At 32.5% G+C, this 26447-nt stretch overlaps 1 protein-coding gene across 1 annotated transcript in view; it reads left to right on the top strand.

The window, feature by feature from the left end:
* The first annotated feature begins 491 nt into the window (after positions 1-491).
* The window catches only part of LOC133173244 (matrilin-2-like), a 53098-nt gene continuing 27142 nt past the window's right edge, over positions 492-26447 (top strand). Inside the window, exons 1-2 of the mRNA XM_061308226.1 lie at positions 492-589; positions 1953-2510. Of these exons, the coding sequence (XP_061164210.1) occupies positions 523-589; positions 1953-2510 (625 nt within the window). The 5' untranslated portion in view covers positions 492-522. The remainder of the gene's footprint in view (positions 590-1952; positions 2511-26447) is intronic.

Here is a 26447-nt window from a genome sequence, read left to right as displayed (position 1 = left end):
ATTGCTTTTGATTGGTTGGGGGTATGACTTTCATATTTAACAAGTTAATTTTTTGTGACAAGACCTTTGATTGGTACCCTTTATTTTTATCTCTTGACCTTCGAGTTTAAAGTTTAACCTTGTCCTTGAGCTGCGGGCATCAGTGTTTCACAAAAACTTCTTGTTCCTTAATATTTTTAAATTAACACATCTTAACACACTTGTTGCAGTTTGAAATTTTTGCTGAATTATTGTGTTAGAGAATCTAAAAATCTATACTTAATCACGGATTTTTCGCAGAGGAAAAAAACCCAGTGGATATTACGGATTTTCATTTTAAATAGGAGTTGGAGAGGAGACATATCTACATAGACAGATTTTGTACCAGTTCCCTGTGTGATTAAACCATCAATCAATATTGCCGTGGAAACATTTTTTGTGATATTGCAATGTATTTACCTTATTAATATATATGTGTTTTCATAGAAACTGAAAAGAGTTCTGGAAAAAAACTGAAAAGAGTTCTGGAAAACAAGTATAACCATGCAAACCGCAGTTTTACCACTATTAGCCACCATCCTCCTGTGTCCCGTAAAGGAAATTGAAGCTGGTATGTTATTTATTGTCTCTTTTACTGGTGTCCCTGCTTATGTAATTCATGATCCATATTTATCAAAAACCAGAATTGTCAAAGTTATAATACATATCATAAACACAAGAGACGGTCGTGGGAAAGAATAGTCATGCACGAACCAGGTCACTATCTTTCAATGAAGTATCACCATTATCATTATCATCATCACTTTTATAAGTATTTGTATGATTAAAAACCTAATGAGCATTAAAACTGTACTTCAACAGTGAGTCTATTATGGCGTCATTTGCAATTCACGTCATCTTATGCAAAACAGATTACATATTTGACATAACAACAGAGTTCAAATTTTCAGTGATAAACTTAGTTTTCTTTTCTTTTTTTTTATTTACTCAAAAATACATATATAATTATATCTGACCACCTACATGTGGCAGGTGGCTTAATTTTGCTATTATGCATGCGTCAAAATTTAATTTGAAATAGACTTCCCTTAAAAAAAATTGATGTGCAGAAAATAAATTTGAATTTAATTTATTTGCATCAACATGTACTAGTATTTCTTTCATTGAGCGCTGTACAAATTTAATTCACAGTAACTTATATTTTATTTGAGTTGACTTCTCCCTGTGAACTGAGCAAAAACTTTTTGTGGCAACGACCAAGTGCCTCTGATCACTCTTCTAAATGGTATTAAATGTTTGTTGAAAAGAACATATTAGGAAGTTTAATGCAGAGGATAGGCATCGACGCATACCTTTATATACCAATATCGCTGCACAAGAGCCGAATATGAAACAAATATGGCAGATTCTGTAGTGTCCTTCATTTCAAGTTCAATGTAATATGCGACATATGAATGGAAGTAACTATTGTTAATTGATAATGCGTCGTCGATTTATCTAACTGTCGACTTGCAAATCACTGCAAGTGTTTCGTCTTCTTGAGTAGAAAAGTAAAAAAAAAATCTGCTCCATATGAATATAAAATCAGGTCGACTAATAACGGAGCACAACAAGTGCCCATCGACATTCCAACAAATTAATTAAACAACAAAATACTTTCTTTGGTTGTTAGTACGCTGATTCCCGTATTAACAGACTAAGAAAGACTTTTTATTGTTTATATTTATATCTGTTAGAATTAATCATTTAAAGTAAGATTTCGTAGATGAAATATTGTATTATTGTTATGTACGTCATTGTAGTTTCATCGATGGAACAGTCACTGCTCAAGAAATCTGTAGAGGTGATATGGTTATTGCTGTTTACTGCCTAAAAACGGCAATGATTTTCTTAAGAAATAAGGGAGATACTATTCAGGTGATATATATATATTTATGAAATATGAAAGTTTTGTAATTACTTTTAAAAAACAGATTGTGGAGACACTGAAGCCGACATTGTCTTTATTTTGGATGCCAGTGGAAGCGTTCAGAGAGGAAATTTCGAGAAAATGAAAGAGTTTTTTAAGGCAATGGTGGAAGGATTTCAAATAGGTTATGAGAACGTCAGAATTGGATCTATTACATATAGTAGTTCTGTACAAGAAACATTTGAGCTAACGAGTTTTACTGATAAAGCTAGTCTGAAGTCCAGAATTTCAAGTATCATTTATACTGGAGGAGGTACAAACACAGCAGCAGCGATTCGGTATGCTCGAACAACCAGCTTTTCTCCACAGTATAGCAGACCTGATGTTCCAAAAATAACTGTTATTATAACTGATGGTCAGTCAAACGACAGGTATGCTACATTGTCTGAAGCCGAATTATTGCGCAATAGTAGCGTAATCATCTTTTCCGTCGGTGTTGGTAGCGGAGTGGATAAAGCTGAACTCAAGGGAATGGCGTCAAACGAGAGTTATGTATTTGACGTGTCGACTTTTGATGCTTTGGACAGTATTCGGGATAAGCTTTCTAAAACCGCTTGCGAAGGTAACAAGATAGATAAAAATATAATTTTAGCTGCTGGTATGTCTTGCTATCAATTTATATGCCTGTTGATAGTGCAAAAAATAAAAAAAAAATAATAATCATAGATATATAAATACAATAGATAATCTTTTTTATAGCATTGTTCTTTTTCCTCCTCAGTATGTTGATTTTACATGAAAGGGTGATAGTTGAATGATAAATAAATGTAATACATGTACTTTGCTATGCAACTTATTGACATATGGGTGAATTTAAAAAAAAAAGACCAAACACATATTTTTCAACCTGTACTAAAAGTCCAGGCAATGGAGATAAATTTTTATGTCTCAGCATATGTCTTTTTATATAGTGTCTAAACACCTGCCAAATATCTCATTGATATCTCAATTCACAAAAAAGTTGTGCCCAAAAATGATGCTTAAAATGTAAGGAGTGCAACACCTTTTTGTGATATTTTGAAAATTCAATATTTTTTGAAGTCTGTGAAATAAATAATAATGGTTTATGATGGAAATAAAGAATTTCCTGATAATATTCAAAGTATCGAGCTATAAATGTAGACTTTTGTTTGACAAAGTTGTGCTTATGGCTGGTGTTGAAAATTTTTTATACCATGTCAGGAGTGCAACAGTAAACATGTTGTGTTGCAACAAAAACAAAAAACAAAAAAAAAAAAACAAAAAAAAAACAAACAAAAAAACACATCGATTTTAAAAAATCTGAAAGATAATTAAGTCCAAAAAGAATTTTCAAAGTGTAAAACAATAACTGATGTACAATTTAAAACTTAAAAATGAAAATCACAAGCAGCATTAATGAGTCAAGTATCTGCATGTGCATACCCAATAATGTCAGGAGTGCAACACCTAATGTTTTGCTCCCAAGCATGAAAAAACGTTTATCAGTATATGGTTCTCTGATTTTTATTTTGGGAAATAAAGACACAAAGAACATTTTACCAAATAGATTTATCAATTAAAGGGTATGTCTGTGTTTCAGATCTATATTTCTGTGGTCAGGAGTGCAACGCATTTTTTTAAAGATTCAAGTTATATGATGAAAAAGACTTCTACTCATGTTAAGAAATAATCTTTAATTAATAATGATCTGTTTGAATAATTTAGTACTAAATTATTGAGAGTTTTATTATTAAAATCCTTCTCTTTTTCAATTTTATCAGTTCAGATGTTTTTTTTTTTTAAATTTTTCTTTGATTTGTTTTAAGAATGTAAAAACTGAAATATTGTTATAAAGTTCAAGTATATTCACATCAACTTCACTGTAACAATAGAACAAGTTCTGATAAAAATTTTCGCTTCACAATTGTACTTTAAAGACTCCCATATACTATAAAATATTTTTTATCATCTTAAGATATATTTTAGCTAATTTTTTGACATAAATAGGGAATTATTCAAGATATAAGGCCAGGTTTAAGTACTTTCATCTGTTTTAATTATGAAGTTTTGGACTATAAATATTGCACAATTTCGTTACCACTTGATGTTGCCATCACTTCATGAATGTTTGTGTTCTATGGTTTTAATTTTTAATTTTATTGCAGTCAGGAGTTTAGCAAAACAGTTTTATAATTATCAATGATCTTCATCTATCTTTACTAAAAAATAAATTGAAAAAAAATGTTTGATACTGTATGATGTTCAAAACATTATGTTTATCAACTTATTAAGGACATTTTACAGTCAATTCTGAGAAATTTTTTCATGACTTTACATATTTTTAAATACACTGTTTATATATTACACAGTGCAAATAATCATGTTTTGAAGTCTTGAAAAAACTTGCTGTAAATGATAAAGATGTCAAAACGACGAACAGATTTACAAACTAAGAATGGGTTATTGTTTGTCATTATTTTTAAAACAATGTTAAATAAAATCGGATATCAGATGTCAGGAGTGCAACACAAAAATGTAACATAGAGTCACTTCAAAATATAGTATTTTTGTAAGAAAACGTGTATGTCAGACTCTCTTTACGCTTAAATTTAAAGAACTGACTGAAATGGACAAAATGGATAAAATTATTTTGGGGGAATTTTATTGTTTCATATTTCTTTCATATTAACATTTTTTTAAAACGAGAATTGAAAAAATAATGTAAAATAACAACCAAAAAGCCAATTTTTCCCCCATATATACAAGAGAAGAAACTCAATCAAGTTTTAGATCTAATCATTTATATCCCTGATACCATTGAGAAGCATAAAAGACTATAATTTCTTTTGATTATGTATTTTAGAAAGTCTCTTAGGATATAGTGATATTTAATTTTTCCAAATGAAGTTTTACTAATAAAATTTCTGAAACTTTTTTATCCAATTGCCTATTCTCTTGCAACTTCAGGAATTTTAATTAGGATGTACGCACAATAAATTGATATAAGTGAAAAATATGTTATGGGTAGTTGAATTTTTTTTTAAAAATTCAATTTGGTGGTCATTTTTTTTTAAAATTCACCCATATACTTATGCCGATATCAAAATCTACATTGTTTTCATGATTTGGCTAGTTATGTCCTGTGGACACCCTGGAACGCCATTCAATGGATATCTGAATGGGAGTGAATTTTTCCGAGGAAAAAATGTTACTTACAGCTGTAAACAGGAATATAAGCTCAAAGGTGACAGCCAGAGGACATGTTTAAGTAATAAAACATGGTCTGGAAGCATTCCCACTTGCATATGTAAGTTTTAGCTTTAAAGATATTTGATAAATTGTCAAATAAATCCAAAAGAAAAAAACCCCACAAGAATGTATTATGTGAAATTCATTAATTAAATTTACATGTACCATTAAATATTCTTAAAATGTACACATGTAAACTTGAATTTGTAAATTGTAAATCAAAATTTCATAATTTGTTCTATCACACTTTCTTAATTGTTACGATAACTATTAAACATGGTCACGTGTAATTTGTAGACTTGCCATTTGTCAACTTGTGAAATGTAAAATGTACTTTCGTGATTTGTAAATTATGCAAGGTTGCATTATGCAAAAACCAATTAAGACGAAAGATGTCGCTATAAGTGTGTCAATCAAGTAATTTCGCCTCAGAGGTAAAAGAGATCTTAAACTGAATAGAGTTTCGTAATATGCATGCATATTATGCCTTCAAATGGTCTCTAAAGCTGTTTACAAATAAGATCGTTGAATACAGAAAAAAAGGTAGGGTATTTCTGATCTTCTGCACAAAGTGCCGTTCTTCGTATAAACAGAGGGATGCCGAGGGAAAAGTAGCGAAAAGAACAGGCGCAAAGTACCGGAGGAGGACTCCCCTTTTTCCTGAACATAATGTTTTACTGTAAACCACAACCACCCCCCCCCCCCGATTTTTCTGATAAAGTATTAATTATTTTTATGGGTGCCCTTTTCAAAATTGATGCTACTATCATTAAGTTTTTCATACTAATTGTTAGGCCATTATTGACACACTGAATTGTCGACGGATTTTTCAGTTATTTACCGATCATGACGAGGAGCACACGGCGTTTGTGACCGATCGACAGGAGATGCTCACTCTTCCATGGCACCTGATCCCACATCTGATATTTTTGGAGGTCCGTGTTTGCTCTGCTCCCGATTTGTATTGTTTTAATGGACTGAATATTGTTTGTTATCTCCATATTTCATGCATGAAGACTAGATTATTTTTCCAGTGTTCTGTTTTTGTGTGTCCGCTGAGCCCAAGGCTAGAAAGTGTGTTTTATTTTGTCTCTTTGGAGTGCATGGAAGAAACTACATGAAAATCTACAAAAAATGCTTCATAAACCTCTGGGATACATTTGGGTTTGGGTCTAGAATAAACCGAGTAATGTATACAAACTCATGAGCGGCTGCAAAGAGGGGCTTCTCCCCTTCTTATATGGGTGTTAATCTCAGATCTGACGGAATATTTTAAAATATATTAACGATTATTTTTAAACGCAAAATTAGTCATCTGTTTTGAAGAAAACAGATAGGAAAAAGCACTTAATGCATAATCACTTCTTATAATATTCAATTTAAATTTTCTGTATATACCACAGGCACTTGGGGTCTGGACCCCCCCCCCCTCCCCCTTTTCCATTTTTTTTTCTTTTTAACTATGGAGTCGATTCACCTTTTTCCTATTTTTGTATTCTAATATGCACTATATGTTATCAATAATGTAACTCTTTTGTCTCTATATGCTGTTTTTAAATATACCGTTTTCGACTGATACATAAAAAGAGAGAAGGCTTGCAACTCTTTTCTCATCGTCTGCCTCACCTCGCTTAAACTTCGCCTGATTATTTATCGAAAGAATAAGAAAACATGGAATATGCATACATCATTAAATTCGTTATACATTCTTCTTTCTTTTCATATTTCCATTTAATTTTTATGTGCCCCCGATTTGTAAATATTTCGATTAAATCATCCGCATCTAGGGTAAATTTTGTTGATGTGCACCAGCTGGGACGGAAGTGCCCGGTATTTTCGGGTATCATCATTACATGTAATGTAATTCGGAACATTAAATGCGAGAAGGAATACATCCCGAATTTTCTCTTCATATAACATGTAACGGTAAGTTCTGTGAATAACAAGATAACTTTAACTAGCAAATTTTAATGGATGAAGATTATACTTTAAATAGACGACCTAGACAACCAAATTCCACAATATTGTTATTACAAAGCCTGGAATTTTTTTTAATGCAGAACATTTATAAAGTTAGAGTTACCGTTATTGCACTTCCGTCCCAGCTGGTGCACATCAACAAAATTTACCCTAGATGCGGATGATTTAATCGAAATATTTACAAATCGGGGGCACATAAAAATTAAATGGAAATATGAAAAGAAAGAAGAATGTATAACGAATTTAATGATGTATGCATATTCCATGTTTTCTTATTCTTTCGATAAATAATCAGGCGAAGTTTAAGCGAGGTGAGGCAGACGATGAGAAAAGAGTTGCAAGCCTTCTCTCTTTTTATGTATCAGTCGAAAACGGTATATTTAAAAACAGCATATAGAGACAAAAGAGTTACATTATTGATAACATATAGTGCATATTAGAATACAAAAATAGGAAAAAGGTGAATCGACTCCATATTTAAAAAGAAAAAAAAATGGAAAAGGGGGGGGGGGGGTCCAGACCCCAAGTGCCTGTGGTATATACAAACTAATGAGTACATTACAAAAATCTCTCTCTCTCTCATCTGTCTGTCTGTCTGTAAATACATTTGAAGTTCCAGGAAATTTTCCCAAAGGAGAGGGGGGGGGGGTCATAAAAAGTCATCTAAACGCAAAATACCTATTTCTTGTGTTTGAGGGTGGGTGGGTTGAGGGGGTTGTTTGACAATTCTCGTTGATAAGCTGTTTTCTTTCAAATATATGTATATATGACATTTTTTTACTTACGAGGGGTCCAAAATTCTTGAAGGGGTAGGGGCTCCAAGGATATTTGTTGATTATTTTACGGTATGAAATTCAAAACTGAAAATCCCAGGGGATCCAAACTGAATCTGCCAGTAACACTGCAGAAAAGGCATTAAAAATATGCTGAAATTGAAAATATTACAGGATTGTTGGGACGTTTTTTATTATTATTTACAAACAGTATTAAGGACAAATATGAAATTAATCTAAAAGTTTTTTATCACCTTTCTTAATACTTTTTATTTACTTGCCACCCTAATGGCGCCCTCTTCCGTCTTAATAGGCGTTAGCATAATGCAACCTTGCATTACATATCACCAAAGTACATTTTACATTTCACAAGTTGACAAATCGCAAGCCTATGAATCTCACATGAGCCTTGACATAACTTGCATTTACATTTGTTATGCTGGATAGTTACAATTAACAAATTGTGATAGAACAATAGACAAATTACGACATTATGATGTACAATTTACAAATTAAGGTTTATATGTGTACCATTTTAAGAATTACAGAGTTGCAATTTTGAACCGGTTGGCTATCCATATATTCTAGCCATATTCTTAATTTTTGCAGAATGTTGATATCGATTACATTTCGTTATCCCTAAATTTTACTTTGTATACTGTAAAAAATATTCATTTATTATACAATCTATTATCTATTATACAATCAAAAGAAATATTATGAGGACGTAATAAGTTTTTAGAACTTGTGCCCAATCTCTTTGTAATTTGAAATACAATAAAATATGTTCAAATTGTAACATGGTTTCTTAGGTGCAGATTTCTGATTTTTTTTCCCGGGGGGGGGGGGGGGTCCACCCCAGTAAAAAAAATTCCAACCCAAAAATTCTTGACAAGCAAAAAAAAAAAAAAAAAAAAAAAAAAAAAAAAAAAATCCATTTCCAAAACATGAAACACACCTTTTTGTGGTGGTGATGATGGGGTCCCCCTAACCCCACCCCTCCCCCCTCTAGATCCGCGCATGTTTCTGCGTATGATGTTATTACATACAAACTCGAACTCCTTTAAGGATTCGTGTACTGAAGTTTATTTTACAGATAAACAATAATTGCCTTGAAATATACAACAACAATATAGAGAAAATCATAAAATCATTAATGCACATTCAATATTATACATAATACTGCATAAAGGGAGATAACTCTTACATTTATTATACATAATTCAATACTCCCTTTGAATTACATTTTGTGCATACAATTAAAAATACTTTACAACAAGATGTATATTACTATTTAAGCTTATAATATCTTGCTAGACATTATATACTTTTTGTAAATAAACAACAGATCATAAAAGCAATAGCATACCATTCTGAGGTAATAGGCAAGCTCCTGCATATAAATGCATCTACATCACTACATCATAAATGACTGGGAGTCCAGATGATAGCTATAAATTATCTTAGACTTAATTTAATTCTTTAATCATAAAATACATATGTACATATTTTCTGTACCATAAAATACACTAGCTTTAATGCTAATTACTAATATAAAAAAAATCTGACTTCCAAAATATTTTTCTTACTGTGCAAAAGTGCTATGGAAATCAATATTGCCAAAATTACAGGTTTCACAATTAATGAAACAATTGTGAAACCAACAAAAGCAAGAATATTTGGAGGGAATTTGACAAACCAATAAAACACAAGAACACAAATTAAACTAAAACCCAATAGAAACAAAGAAATTATAGGACTTATGGACAGAACCTTACATTGTAATTATGACCCTTAAGGCAAAGAACAGGGTAGTATTGCATGAAACACCTGAGTGACCATTAAACTTATTTCATAACCTGAAATAAAATATATACAAATAGAAAACAAGACATTTTGATATTTATTGATTAATTAGAAATTAAACAATAAATTAATTACTCTTTCAAAACCAAAAATTTAATTAAAACGATTTTAAAGAGAGGCAATGGAACACACCGGTATAAGATTTCTTCATTATTTGATTTTCATGGCAGTTTTCAACACATGCAAGAGTAATCCTTGTCAAAATGGGGCTACATGTATAAATGGAGAGGAAATGTACACCTGTGATTGCATCAGTGGTTATTCAGGCGTTCACTGTGAGAATGGTATGTAAAAATTAAAAAAAAGAAGAAAGAGGAAACAGTTATTAATGAAAAACAGTGTATAAACACATAATTAACTCACGCGGAGGTCATTTTAAATAAAACTTACTTTACCAATACTGCTGCATAGTGATATGGTCCATAGTGTCACGTTATGTTAATCGAAGTATTTTGATTATAAATTTTAATGACATCTTCGAACCAATACGCTCTTTTAGTACCTAATCAAAATGAATTTTCCAAGAAGTGTTTTTTCATACCTAAAACATATTTTCGACAAGGTCGCCTCGAAAAGAATCCGCATAATTACGGACCACATTTCTTTAAGATTCTTTAAAAAAAAACAAACAGCAGATAAAACTTTGCATCATTGATTCAATAGACATAAAAGCAGAATATAAGCTTCTGTGCATCTACGAATTCTAGAAATGACTTTTCATATCTTTTATCAGTATCACAATGATAACCCATTTATCTTCTGACTATCTGTTTCCTTATCACATTAGATATCCAGCCACCCATGGTCCAGAACTGTCCCTCAGATATACGAAAAACGTCACCATCGCGACATGTTGATGTTTTCTGGATGGCACCTCAGTTTTATGATCCATTCAACAATAGTGTAGAGGTCACCACAAACTACCCGGATCACGGATCAAACTTTCTCTGGGGAGACTATGTTGCTCGCTATAATGCCTTTAAATTCTCCAACGGTCTCAGGGCTAACTGTACCTTCAATATTATTGTTCGGCGTAAGTTTGAATATGTAATAAAGACACAAATATTTACTGCCCAAAGTGGATGTAAAATTAGAATAAGATTATAGAGTAATGCTAAATGTCGTTGCAGGTGAGGTCACTGCTTTGCATTATAATTTTATGACAATACGCACAACGTATTTCCCCCACTATCACTAAGAATATAAAAATATTTAAAAAATTCAAGATTTTCTACAGATCTCAACTTCCTACACTTGCAGCTAATCCTTGTCCGAATGTTACTGTTCCTGAAAATGGTGCTTTAGCTTGTAATGGATGGAAAACTGAATTCACTCGACTGTGTATAATGTTCTGTCGATCGGGAACCCAACTAAGTTCTGGTCATGACTTACGCACGAATTACGTATGTGGAGGAAGTGGACAATGGCTGCCAACAGAAAATCTTCCACCATGTGAGAGTATGTATTTGATTGTACATGTTTTGCTCCTTGGAATGTTAAAGTTACTAGGAAGAATAACTATATAGTTGATGACTTTTCTTCGTTGAAAATATAATGCGGCACACATTCGTAGTTACCTCTATGATTGATGAATAATATACTTTTCGAGAGACGGTCCAATGTTTAAACAAAATAATTCAACACTACAAAGAGTTATTGCAATGATTATATAACATTTTACCTCAGTAATCAGTAACACTACTAGTTGGGGAATAGGTTTCTCTACTGATTTTGAGGATGACAACCACCATTAGAGCGCATGGTACATGTAATTCTTGCAAAGCAATTTTGCCCGAAAATTATATTTATTATTGACAAGACCTTGGCAATGGCAAATATAAAAGAATACACTGATCATTTCTAAAAGTTACATTTTAAAAAAAGAAGTCATGATTAAGAAAAGAGTAAAGAATGAAAAAGGAATTTTCATCATGATTTTTAACCTAAACTAATTAAACATTTTCCTGTTGACTCCACACCCTCAAATGTGATATTAAAATATTCATTTATATAAAGAACTACGCACGCTAACTCTCGATTCCCGCTTACATTTTACACCCATTTAATTCAATACTAATCGCAATTTGGCCGTAAAAAATTTGTTGAATGCAAAGAACAGTTTAATGGTAAAATTGACTGATAATCTTAATACCAGTGTTAAATAGTTAATTACCCCTAATTCCAGCTCTTTAAATAAGAGAGAGAGAGAGGGGGGGGGGGGGGTTAGACGATATTTTTCACTTAAAGCACCACCACATTTTTAAATATTCTTGGATATGAATAAATGTTCCTTAAATCTTTTCTTATGTTTACTTATATAAAATTAAATATATATTATGAATTAAATACTATGATTTAGTTTTTGGTGAAAAAGTGAAAAAATAAGCATTTTTGTAGATGTTTGTCTGTAAACATATCCCCCTCCCCCCGTGAAACACAAAGAGCTTTGGCATGAATTTGTGAAATGATAGTCCATATTACCTGTAAAAAGGATTTTTTGTTTCACGGGGGTGGGGGGGGGGTGTTTTATAAATATTTTCCGTTGATTTCTTTAGTGAAAAACACAAGTGTTTCCAAAATTATAGAGTTATCTCTCTTTGTTTTCCCAAAGAAGTAATGTTTTATGAAAATTCATATAAATATCTATATAGATATGAAAAAATTATTTAAATGTGTTTTCACTTTTGAAAATTGACTTGGAGGTAGGCGTGAGAACAATACTATCGTTCACAGTTCTTGAATGGAACTATGTCAATTGTATTACCTGAATTAATTCGTTTTCTTCTTGAAATAACATTTAGGCACTCCTTCGTCTCTTTACATGTACACAAGGATACCCGATTTGTTTCTTTTAAAAATAGAACAACGTGTACATGTATTTGAGCCTCTTAGGACAGCACTGCAACAGATAAACATATATACACAAAAGTCCCGTAAATAAGGTTGAAAATCAGCATGCATGTGTGCTGGTAATAAAGCCAAGGCATGTTTAGAAAATGGAAAGTATTTCAAAATTCTAATGTTTCAATATTGATATTTTTTTCTATTACTGTCAAAATGAACGCATTTATAATAATTATGTATTGATAATGTATTGATAAAACACGTAGAAATAAATAAAATAGCAATACGTAAAATATCCGAGAACGGTATTTAAGACATTTGGAAATTGGTTACCTACTATTAAATGGTAAAATAAATCCAGTGAATCACTAAATTATAAATATATACGTACATTAATGAGATTTATTAGCGATTTAAAAAAATATATATGTAGCCACATGTAATATTTCGTTTTGTACACAATTGTCTGTAATTTAAATTACAAACCGTGTATCCTATTAGGTTCTGCGTTTATCGTGTTTTGCGTTTATCAGGTTTTGTGTTTATATCAGGTTTTGCGTCTATCGTGAAAACCGTTTATCCTATCGTATCGTGCGTGTATCCTATTGTATCGTGCGTGTATCCTATCGTATCATGCGTGTATCCTATCCTATCGTGTATCATGTTAAGAATAACGTTGCGGGTACTGTAAGAGTGAAATAACTGTGTGGTCAGCGCTTAAACAAACATTTGAAACTACTCTTGAGTAGAATGTTTGTTATTAAGTTTTCCTTTGAGTTTAGGGTTATTTTTTCTTTAAAAAATCTTTTTTAGGTTTTCTTCAAAACAGCTCTTTTTAAATGCTTTCAAATTTAGTATCATTTGATTTCAGTTTTTTAGTTTCCTAGGCCTAGTTGTTGCAAGAAAGGTTTTATTAGTGATTCCTTCATCAGTTTCTATTATCATTTCATTAAGAAATCGAATGCAATTTTTCTTTAAAAGTTGGTAATACATATATATTATTATAACAGTAACTTGATCCGAAGAGCCGTATCACGTTAAGTTGATAGGCGCGGATCATCAGATCAAACGAGACACGAAGCGTCTTGTTTGATCTGATGATCCGCGCCTATCAACTTAACGTGATACGGCTCTTCGGAGCAAGTTACTGTTATAATGATAAATTTATTATATACTCCTTACAACTAGTAAAATATAATAAAAAGGAACCTTTTGGATCAATTACATAACTTTTATCCATTAAACAAACCATTTCGTCAAGGAACTTTTTGATGCGCCAGAATAAAAACGTCATTTATCTGCGTATTACGTCATCAGTTTCAGAGAGGGGTGATATGGATTCAGAAAACCACAGTGTGGTGATCCGGAACGTCGGATCACACCGTCACGTGATTGCATAAATTCAACAGTAAAACTGAGTGAAAACAGTGAGGTATATAATAAATCAACCCACAGTATAGAGTTTTAAGATTAAATTAAGAGGGATATGATCTAAAGATAATGCAATTCCATTTAGTTTCTCTTTCTTTTGAATTTTAGGATTATTTTCAATAGAAGAAAAACTATGTACTCTTATGGAAACATAGAGTATATAAAATTTTCGTGTATACATTAGCAAAATCAGTAGCTACATGTTTGCTTTGCACTTGATTGTAGACAGGGAAAAAACCTTGAATTGCACGCTAAATGAAGTTTTTTTTGTTCGATTATAGTTTTTACAGAGTGCAACAAATTGTTGAAAATAATCTCTCATTCCATTTGTTTTATCATATACCTGAAGTACACGGAAGTTAATTAATCTGTAAACATCATTTTCTTCAGTTTCCCCTGTGAATGTGAAGTTTAAGAAAACAAGATATTACTTCAAAGACTGTAATGTGAATGATCAATTCAAAATGAAGAAGGACTATCTAGGCTTTCTCCGAACGTCTAATTTTGGGTTTCTCTGCAACAACTACAGACACCTCTGCAAAGAAGATAATGTTGATCTTCAGTGCTGATGAGTTTTTTTCTGTTTCCTTTACTCTTACAGTGTAAACATTATCATATCTATGTTATCTTAATCCTGAATTTTTTGCTATTAAACGTTGAACACTTAATCACATCATGATTAGAAGAAAACTTATTTGTATACAATTGTTTTTATAATTTATAAGTTGTTGTATGAAAATATTGTTTCCTAGTTCAGTACTTTTCATAAAAATATGAAAAAAATTGGATAATAATTTTGATTTTAAAATATTAGGTTTGGATATTGAATGTTCATTTTGCAAAACAACTTTGTTAGGAAAAGCTAATAACCTAAGTTTAAACTATTAAAAATTTTGGCATATATATATGAACGATTTAACAGAGTTAATAAATTTAAACAAATTGATCTCTGGTCATGGACCCTCGGAAATTTCAGAGGTGGGATCAGCTGCATATGAGGAGTAAGCATCCCCTGTTGATCTGTCACATCCGTTGTAGAGCCCAATGTATTGATCAGGTAGACGGAACATTCCGTAGTCATATTCAGTATAAAACAAAGGCCTAACAATTGGTATGAAACACATCAGCCAAAATACGACCCAATGACAGGTTATATTTGCTAACAAGGTCATTATAACGACGATAGAATTTATGAAAAGCTGACTTTAAATGAGGTTATTGAAATCCCTGTAACATCAACTTATCTGTCAAGTGCCTACTTTGGTTTAAAACTTTATGATACTAGGAGCATGTTCTTGAGTATCGAATAAGGTGGGAGATGTAAATGCCACATGCAGGTGATAGCGGGATATTAATCATACGTCGTCGATATATCTAAATGTCGAATTGAAGGCTACAGCAATGAAATGTGAGGATAGAGAACAGCATTCAAGCTAAAAAATCCATTCAAATATTACAAATAAGGAGCAGAGCAATCACGGAACTTTAAAACATCAGAGGTGGGATCAGGTGCCATGGAGGAGTGAGCATCCCCTGCCGACCTCTTCCACCCGCCGTGTGCTCTTTCTTATTATCGGGAAAAAGCGGGAAAATCCGTAGACAATTCAATGTGTAAATAATAGTCTAACATTAAGTATAACAAAAGTCAGTCAGCATTGACTTAATTATTGTATTTGCTGACAAAGTCATTGTATCGACCATAGAATTTACGAAATGATGAATTTAAACGAGACTGCTGATATTCTTGTTTCATCACCTTGTTTGTTTACCTCGTTTTAGAAATTGTACATACGTAGAGCATGCTCTTACGTATCTGATCAACTGAGAGACATAAACCCATACGCAGGTGTTAAAGGTGCTTAGACACAGATTGGAAGTTAATATTTTCTCAAAATTTCTGTATAAAATTACGACTTATATATTGCAATAGCATTTCACACGAAAATATAATTAAAAACTTATTTTATCTGGAAATTATTGGAACTACGAATTCCTGGACGCGTTTGATTAACACATCCTTGCACTTTCAAAAATTTTATCTTTATCCTTAATATTTAAGAAAAGATGCGATTTTGTTTTGTATTAATGAAAAAGATTACATCTATAATCCAGAAAATTCAGAGTAGAAATGTGCGAAAGCAAACCCCCCTCACTAATATCGTCAGCCCGTGCTCAGTGTTGTGTACAGAGTTTAACAAATTGAATACACCCGTGAAATGTAAACTGTTTCTGTAAACAGGGCACGAGCTCTGTTATTGTTAATGTTTACGATTCACCGGGTGTGTTCAATTGTTAAAGTCTGCACACACCACTGAGCACGGACTGACAATACTGTGAGTGGGTTTTGCTTTCGAACATTTCTACTCTGAATATTCTGGATTGTAGTCTTAATACTTTTCATTTATACACAACAAAACTGCCACTTTTCTTAAGTATTAAGAATAACATTAAGAATTGTGAAAGTGCAAGGATGTCAATCAAACGCGTCCAGAAATTTGAAGTTTCAATAACTTTGAGATGAAATAAGATTTTTATTATATTTTAGTATGAAATGCTATAGCAACATATAAGTCATGAAATTATACAGAAAATCTGAGAAAATATTAACTTCAAATCTGTGTCCAAGCACCTTTAAGGGTATATTGCTGCATAAATAATAGAAGTTGACAGTTGAACATAAAGCTTGGCTGTTATGTTACCATTAACGTTTTTACTAGTAAAATATCCAAATATGAAAGAGAGGTGTCAGACTCTGTGGCATCTTTTATTTCAAGCTCCCAGGGATATATCGAGCAAGTGTTTTCTTCCTCTCAAGTTGAAGTTTTTGAATAAATTCTGCTTCACAGGAATATAAAAACAGGTCGGCACAATTAGTGCAATCGGAATTTCAACAGTTTGTTGGAAAACCTTGTCTCCTGAGACTGCATGTACATAAATGTTTTTAATAAGGAACTCCAGCATTAACACTACTGTATCAAAAAAGCACTGAGAATCCAACAAAAGCCTGAGGTATTACTGAGTTGTACTGAGAAAACCCTGAGTGGTACTGAGCCTGCTACTGCGTAGACTGAGGTAGTACTTAGTAGCACTGAGGTTTTCACTGAGGTCATACTGAGAAGCACTGAGATTAACTCTGTTGGCACTGAGGGGGTACTGAGAGATACTGAGGTGGTTCTGTGGACACTGAGTTGATACTGTGTAGCCCTGAAGTTTAAACTGTGGGTACTGAGGTGCTCCTGAGGTTATTTGTTTCAAAACTTATTATTTTCATGTGCATGTTGTTATAATCTACGGCTCAAATTTCTTTATATTTAAACTAAGATTAAATCAAAATTAATGCACATGCACTAGAATCTTGAAACTTTATGTCAACAAATCAAAGAAGTTGTTTTTAATGCTCGTTCATTGAATTAAATGAATTATGATTTATAAGCTTTTTGATAATTTTAAAAAGATTATGTTTTCAATGCAGAGTACTTTTAATATGATATCTGATTCGTTAATCTTTGAAGTTAATTAACGTTATGAAGATTTATTAAATATTTATTTATTTATTAAGTTATTGAATTTAAACATCACACACAGTTGTTCGTGTCCACAATTTATGAATCCCCACCTGAAAGTATTATTTAGAGTTAGAAACCTTCTGTGTAAGTCTGGGAAACCGGTACGCAGGTGTGTTAAGGCAGTATCCAGATCATTTTTGGCGAATTTAGACTTTTTTCATAAAATGTAACATTGATAAATCGGAAAAGCCATAGATAAAACATTTCCTTTTATTATCCATTGTATAAACTTCATTGAGTCTTATGATAAATTAGGTACTCCGCTAAGACATCATCACGTGACGTCCATAAATAATACAATTGCCTTAATGAAAAAGTGAAAAGTTCAACACTACCCCGAGAATAATTAATTTTTTTTTGTGAAAATAATATGTAAAAACATCACTTGGCCATGAAATATATGGAGATAACGAACAGTATTCAAGCTCAAAAGCCCATTAACCCTTTAACTACCAGAGATTTTGCATTTTTTTCTGTAAAACTGCCTAAAATTTTCAAATTGAAATTTTAACATTTTCTAGTCACTTTTACATAGAGCAACCTATACATTTTCTGAAAGGTATAATCTTAAAGTATTTAATTATGCAGAGTAAAATGACGTCGTGGTTGCCATGGCAACGAATGAGACCCATAATTGCCAAAATATGTGTTTTCCCCTTTTTACATCACAGAAATACAAACAAATTTACAAATAACATTTCCATAACAGAGCATTTAGTGATACTATTAAAACAAAGCATACAAACAATTAGTTTTTAGTTATACTGGTCAATTTTATTTGATAGAAAGAGTTTATACAATTACACAATGTCCGTGTATTAGACTTTGGCTTTACAGCTGTCTGATTGTCGTAATTATAAGCAATTTACAAATCGTTTTCCCTCCTACAGTTTTTACCTGACTTCAATAAAATTTGGTACACTTTTAGAGTGTACTAAGATAAACAATTCTTTATTTTAGTTTTTTTTAATTTCAATGAACAGTGTTGCCATGGTTACAAAATAGCAATTTTGAGAACGGGACTTCCTTACAAAACACGGGTATACTATATTCAGCAATTTTCAAATCGCTTTCCCTCCTACAGTTTTTGCCTGGCTTCAATAAAATTTAGTACACATGTAAAGAACACTAAGATACAAAATTCAGTATTTTAGTATTTTTATTCCAATGAACAGTGTTGCCATGGTTGCAAAAATAGCAATTTTAAGAAGGGAACTTTCTAAAAAAAACAAAAAAAAACATGGGTATACTATATTCAACGCCATGGTACACATTAAAATTACAAATATCAACCTTACAAAAATTGACATATATTAAACGTTGGTCAAAGGGGGAGGAGGAGGGATAATGCTGAACATTGTCTCTAATTCGTTTATTAAATGTTGATTTAATGTCCGCGGAATCATGCGAGTTAATATCTCGCCTTAAATACCCGATTTTTTTTCTTTTTGGAAAACCCGTGTGTTCTAGAAGAAACAATATTAATGCCCAGTCGTTTTTGACATTAAATGGTCCCCCATTTAGTTTCAGTAGAGTTTTATCACTGAACAAAATTACTTGCATAGTTCCAGAGACCTGCATCTGAGAATTCACAACACCCTGATACGTACTCGAACATAAAATATCACTAGTTCATCAGTAAGTTTTAAAAGAAGGCCATGGGGAGAGTATGGCAAAGAACTACGCACACTAACTCTCGATTCCAGCCTATATTTTACACCCCTTTATTAAATAAAAATGACAATTTTGCCATTATCTTTTTATTATATTGCAAACAAGAGTTCACCAGTGATTGAATTATATTACTGTCAAATTGTAATTTTTGAATTTACCGGATGGAAGTAAATATAAAATTACAATATTACAACTTATCATTTTGTAATTTTTAGCTCACCTGAGCCGAAGGCTCAAGTGAGCTTTTCTGAACAAAGACTGTGTCCGGCGTCCATTTGTAGTCCGTAAACTTTTCACATTTTCGACTTCTTCTCAAGAACCACTGGGCCAATTTCAACCAAACTTGCCACAAAGCATCCTTGGGTGAATTTAAGTTTGTTCACAGGAAGTTCCATGCCCTCTTTAAAGGGGAGACAATTAAGAATTCGTAAAAAAATTGGTGGCTTCTTTTAAATATCTTCTTCTCAAGAACAACTGGGCAAGAAAAGATGAAACTTATTTGAAAGCTTCATGACAAACTTCATGGTATGAACCCCAGGGGTAGGGCGGGGCCGCAAGAGGGGCTCGAAGTTTTACATAGGAATAAATAGGAAATGTATTTAAAAATCTTCTTCTGTAGAACAGCAAAGCCATGATTAGTCATATTATAATAGAAGTATCCTCAGGTAGTGTAGATTCAAGTTTGTTCTAATCATGACCTCTGGGAGTAGGGCAGGGCCACAACAGGGGGTCGAAGTTCACCATAGGAATATATTGGAAATATCTTTAAAAATCTTCATCTCAAGAACAGCTAAGCCATTATTAGTCATATTAATATAGAAGTATCCTCAAGTAGTGAAGATTCAAGTTTGTTCAAATCAAGACCCCCACGGATAGGGCAGGGCCACAACAGTGGGTCAGAGTTAGGTGAAATGGTTAAGGGGCATTCGAGTAAAATGCATTGAAGACCTGAAATAATGGAATGACCTAGCAACCCTTGGAATGGACTAGCCAAACCAAAGGGTATATAAGCCAAAGCTTTGGGAAAGTCAGGCATTCAGAAGCTAGCAGAACAAGTTGGATGCTGAATCAGCAATAGAGAGGTTAAGGTATACCATTCCTAATATCAACAGATTCAATAAAATTGAATACACGACAGATATGTAGGTGTTTAATACTCAGTATAGTTAGACATAATTCCCATTTATTACTATTAGCATGTAAGGGTGGGATGTGTCCTAATTTATGACCTTGATGTTTGGTAAGGGTTATCTCCATCTGTTTTTATTTGAAAAATTCAATTATAAAAAACTTATCTGGTAAAAAAAATCGTTTTCAATTGTCATTCTATTTTTAATGTTTTATACATCTTTCCACCACAGTATTTATTAATATTCTTTTTATTTGAATATTTATTTTTAAAAGAAAAATCGCTTGTCCCCTTACACAACAATGCAATCTTTGTTAATTAATTACTGCTTAGTTAATTACATTTTTAAAACTTTCTCTTGATAAATCCTTTTCTACTATAAAATGCTTTCACATAGGAAATATCTTTAAAATCTTCTTTTCAAGAACCACTAAGCCATTATTAGTCATATTTATATAGAAGCAACCTTAGGTATTGTAGAATCAAGTACAGCTGTATGTTCAAATCATGGGGACACAACAGAGGGTCAATTAAGTTTTGCATAAGAAAAAATATAGGAATCATCTTGAAAAAAATCTCCTCAAGAACAGCAAAGCCATGATTAGTCATATTATTATAGAAGCATCCTTTGGTAGTGTAGATTCAAATTTGTTCAAATTTAGGGTGGGTAGTGTGGGGCCACAATGAGAGATCAGAGTTTTACATAGGAAAACATAGGATTGATTGATTGTTATTTTACGTTCCGAACAAGAATTTTTCACTCATATAGAGACTTCACCTTATACCTGTGAAGGGCTTCAAATTTATACCTTTACTCGGCACTCATGGCCATTGAGCAGTGGGGGATCTCCTGCCGTGACACGGGCCTCGGTCATTAAGGTTTTATCTGAAGGACCCGCAACTCTCACTTCAAAGTGCCGAGCGCTTTGCGGGGGAACAGTTGCTACCTATTTTTCATCGAATTAGGTCAGTTGCGGCCAGGGCTCGAACCACTTACCTTCCGATCACGGAGCGAGCACTCTACAGAATGAGCTACCATGACGGTGGAAATCTTTAAAATTCTTCTTTTAAGAACAGCAAAGCCATGATTAGTGATATTGATATGGAAGAATCCTGAGGTACATGTAGTTTAAATTAAAGTTTGCCCCCCCCCCCTTCAATACTGAACTGATTACTGCTTCTTCCTAGCCAATGAGCTCAGGTGAGCGATGTGGCCCAGCCTCTTGTATTTAATACCACCCGGTAAATTAAAAAATTACAGTATAAAATTATTAATACCAGTGTCAAATTGTCCATTGCTCTTAATCACAACTCCTTTTATAAGGGGTCTAGAAGATGTATATCCATTGAAATCAGGCTTTATAACACCAAGAGATTTTGAAATAGTACTCAGATTTTAAAATACTCATAGACATGGATAAATGATTCTTCATTTTTTCCATATGTTTAGCTCATGTAATTCATCTGTAAACATACCCCCCACCCCACCCCCAGGAACAACAAGAGTTTTGGTATGAATTTGTTAAATAATAATTCAAAATGCTGTAAAAAGGAGAGGGGGATGTTTTGAAAATATTTTCCGTTGATTTCTATAGTGAAAAAACACGTTTTTTTTTTCAAAATCATAGAGCGTAGTTTCCGAATACTTCTGATTGTACTTTAATTCATTTTAATTTCTCCACAGCTTTTAAAAAATTGTAAAATGGCGGTTTTTACATTCAGTAGCACCTTTTGCTATTTTCGCACGATGTTCTGGCAAATATTTTACATACTTGCTCCGTTTTATTTTTGTTGTAGCAGTAGATTCAACTTTTCAGTTTCTTCAATACACATACTTGTAATCCCGGCTAATCTGTAAAGGATTAGGCAATGAGGGAGAATTTGTTAGTTTATCTCAAGTTTTCCATTTTTATCCAGTTTGATATAGACTTGTTCTTAACTCTGTGAAGACTGAAAAATGAATTTAACACGAACAAAGAAACCTGAGTTTCATGTGTGTTAATTCAGAAATTATTTCTATAGATTTAGCAATCTGATTTCAATCAGCTGTTTGTTTGGCTATGTTTACGACATACGACGTGGTACTTTTGATATACTTTTTTTTCATCTTTTATTAATCATTAAAATAGAATAACTGCGTTATCTATCCTGTCGCTTTAATAAAAATGCACGTTTTCTTTCAAAATACACCAAGTACTAAAAAAAAGATTTTTTTTTTTCATTTTTCAATAATAAATCTGAAGATTAGGAAAATGGCAATGATTGTATTTAATTATTTGATTAATTATTTCTACTACATGTAGGACTGACACAAAATTCGACAGGGATTTCTGATACAATGGGTGCACGCAATCGGGGCGTTGGGTGAAAGACTATTACTGCATGTATATATCTCCCAAAGCTATGTAAAATTCCTTTTATTACATTTTGTTTATGGCTCAAAACGTGTCGTATATTAACTCTTCTTTACAAATAATTCATTATTTTAAAATAAATTTGTTCCATATATCAAAAGAGCCAGTTTGTTTTACACTGAGCTCATGAACGATTTCATTGTGTATGTAAAACGTCAAATGACGTCATAGTGCATTTTGTGTATTTACTCATAAAAGTTCCAATATTCAACTATTAACAAATATCTCTGTAAACAGATGTATGTACCTTATAATGTCCGGAATAAAAAATGTGGGGCATATTCCCAGCTTTCAGGTTATGGCATTCATTTTTTATTTTATTGTGTTTGTAATTTAGATAAAGCCAACAGAAGAGAGCACAAAATCAGTCATTTATGCGTAGTTTTATCAACTTCCTGCAATGATATGCAATACTCAATTCAAGTTTATGATAATTTCTCAACATCGCACAGAAAATTTTTGAGTAGAAAAAATGTTTAGTTTCTTCTCTAGTTTCAGAAAATATCAATTGTTTTGTTGTAACCCGAATATTTAGAAAACGCCAACAGTTAAATATCTGTGATGCTGAAAATGCGTCCAAATGCGTCTCTGGGGGTTAAAGGGTTAAACAATACAAAATAGGAGCAAAGCGAACACGGACCTCCAAAACATCAGAGGTGGGATCAGGTGCCATGAAAGAGTGAGCATCCCCTGCCGACCGGTCACACCCGCCGTGTGTTCCTAGTCATGTTCGGGAAATAACGGGAACATTCGTCGACAATTCAGTGTGTAAATAATGGCCTAACAATAAGTATGAAAAACGTCAGTAGGCATTTGACTCAATGATAAAATTAATTGTATTTGCTAGCAAGGTCATTGTATCGACCAAAGAACTTACGAAATGATGACTTTAAACGACACTGCTGATATTCTTGCTTCATTAACTTGTTTGTCAATAATAAACCTCGTTTTAGAAATTGTACATAGGTAGAACATGCTCTTGCGTATCGAATCAACTGAGAGATATAAACCCCCTATGCAGGTGATGAAGGTATATTGCTGCATAAGTAAGGGAAGTTGACGATTGAAAAGTTAAAGTCATCATAAAGTTTGGTTGTTAGATTACCATTAACGTCTTTTTCAAGGAAAATATCCAAATATGAAATAGATGTGTCAGACTATGTGGTATCTTTTATCTCAAGCTCACCGGGATATATCTTATCGCCATGAAAAGTGCTGCTAGAATCCTATAGCTACTCTCTCGACATAGAAAAAAAAATATTCCAAAATTTCGCATGAAACCATACTAAATTTTTTACATATTATACATACGATCGGGGAATTGACATCAATTCTAACACTTCCAAGCACTAAAGAATACAAGCTAATGATACAAATAAAAATTTGTATGTTTCAAAGTATGCGGCGTAGTGTTGAACTTTTGCATCTTTGTTGTTAGAATGACAGAGGAAAGGCTGATCGGGATTTCAAAACACTGCCTGTGTTCGTTATAAGAAAACATGATAAGAATAAGTCAGCCTACCTGATTACCAATCTTTAATTCCTTATGAATCACACATGACATTCACAGGAAATGCTTTAAAACTCCCATTTCATATATTTGTTTACATGAATTCTCGTCATGTTTAATTTTCACTCGGCAAATATTTGATCAATAGTTATGACGTCATGGGTTTGGTATTTAACCCTTGTGATAAATACTTAGCTATTTATACCACCCAAAACGACAAGTTTTAGTTAATATTATGTTTTGGAATCTTGGACCTGAAATTAAGTATCGATATTAAGTAATCATTATCTCTAACGCTCATGTCATACAGCTTACTAAGACGTCATATTGTATAGGCAAGTAGGATATCTGTGTGAGTTGCCTGGTTCCCTGTCCCTCTTATGCTTCGTATACTCCGCAACACTTGGCAAGGATGAGTCAGGTTACCAGGCTACTGTGTGGGTATCTGTGTGTAGTCTATTGTTCTAAATATATATATTCTATTGCAGTGCACACACAAAACCATTAAAACAAGTTTCAACCTTAAGCTTTCATTGTAAAATGCATCATTAAAAGTTTCAACGAGTCTCAAAACAAATTATACTGTAAGGAAAGTCATTTCCTTGTGTTCAAATTCACAAACCATTTTTCAGATGATCTGTTAATCAAAGCGGCAATGGAGAAAAAAATACGTTGATGTGACACAGAAACATTAAAATAAAATTAAGAAAAAGAGTATCCATAATGCTTAAAGAAATTTTCAATGTTCGAGCTGTTGGTGCGACATCTTAAAAAAAGATATTAAACTCTATTAGCTTCTAGAGAGTCTTTGTATTTCAAAACTGGCTGGGAGCGCTTAGTGATAGACGCGAGCTACACAAATTGAATACTATGTAGAAGATTCATAATAATTTAGTTCCTGATTATCTCTGTGATATTATACCTGAGATGCGATATCTCGCTTCCACTTATACAACAAGAAACTCTCAAAACTATAACATACCCATGTGTAGACTGCAAACCTATAAATCATCATTTCCAACTGTAGTTAATGAATGGAACTCATTATCGCTAGAAACTAGAAACTTGCTCACTGTTTGCCTTTAAAAGAACGATTGCACAAAAAATAGCAGTAGCTCCACCTTCAGTTTTGGAAAAAGACGTAATAATATATTGCACACCAGACTTCTACATAACTGTGCATTAAATATTGATCTCCATAAGTGTAACATTATATCAAGTCCATTATGTTCTTGTGGAAAAGTAGAAGACACACCTCATTATTTTTTCTCTTGTTCTGATTATGTTAAGGCCAGGAAAGATTTTTTCGATAAGTTTTTTGAGATTTGATAAGGTTCATATTGTTGACTCCCATACATGTACTTTACTGTTGGAGATACTTTATAAAGTGTTGCTAAAAATGAATATCTTTTTTCCATTGTGCATTCATGTATTCAGCATTCTGGTATATTTAAATGGTATATTGTAATTGTTTATGTATTGCAATTGTATATCACAAATTTTCTTGCAGTTGCAAATTCATGTTGTGAGTTCATCAAATTTATTTCTAAAACTGTGTAACGTATGTAACTCAAACTTTATAGACTTCTCATGTAGGGAGAGGGCGATATAACTTTGAAGAACTTGTACCCAATCTATCTATCTATCTATCTATCTATCTATCTATCTATCTATCTATATATATATATATATATATATATATATATATATATATATATATATATATATATATATATATATATATATATATATATTAGGGATGGCAATTTGTAATCGGTTAACCGGTTACTCGGTCGGAACGAATTGTAACCGGTTAGAAAATCAGTTAGTCGGAAAAAAATTAATGTATGGTTAAATTTGAATACAATTTCTTGAAAATTCAATTTAAAAAATACAAATAAAATTTTCTGAAATGTTAGCATGTTCACGTATCTGTTTAAGCTGATTCGGAGATAATTAAGGCTCTCCAGACTGACATCGCGTGGGGATAATTGGTCACTTTTCGAGTCGTTAATTGCTGTCTTAACACATGTCGTTACAATGTACCTACCCTGTCCTGTGTTTCTTTAATGATTTTAATTAAATGATCGTTGACTTCTGTG

This window comes from Saccostrea echinata, unplaced genomic scaffold (genome assembly GCF_033153115.1).
Source record: "Saccostrea echinata isolate AGI-Se365-2 ecotype Australia unplaced genomic scaffold, CSIRO_AGI_Sech_v1 ptg000056l, whole genome shotgun sequence".
NCBI classification, from domain to species: Eukaryota; Metazoa; Mollusca; class Bivalvia; order Ostreida; family Ostreidae; genus Saccostrea; species Saccostrea echinata.
This window is presented reverse-complemented; position numbering and strand designations above follow the sequence as displayed.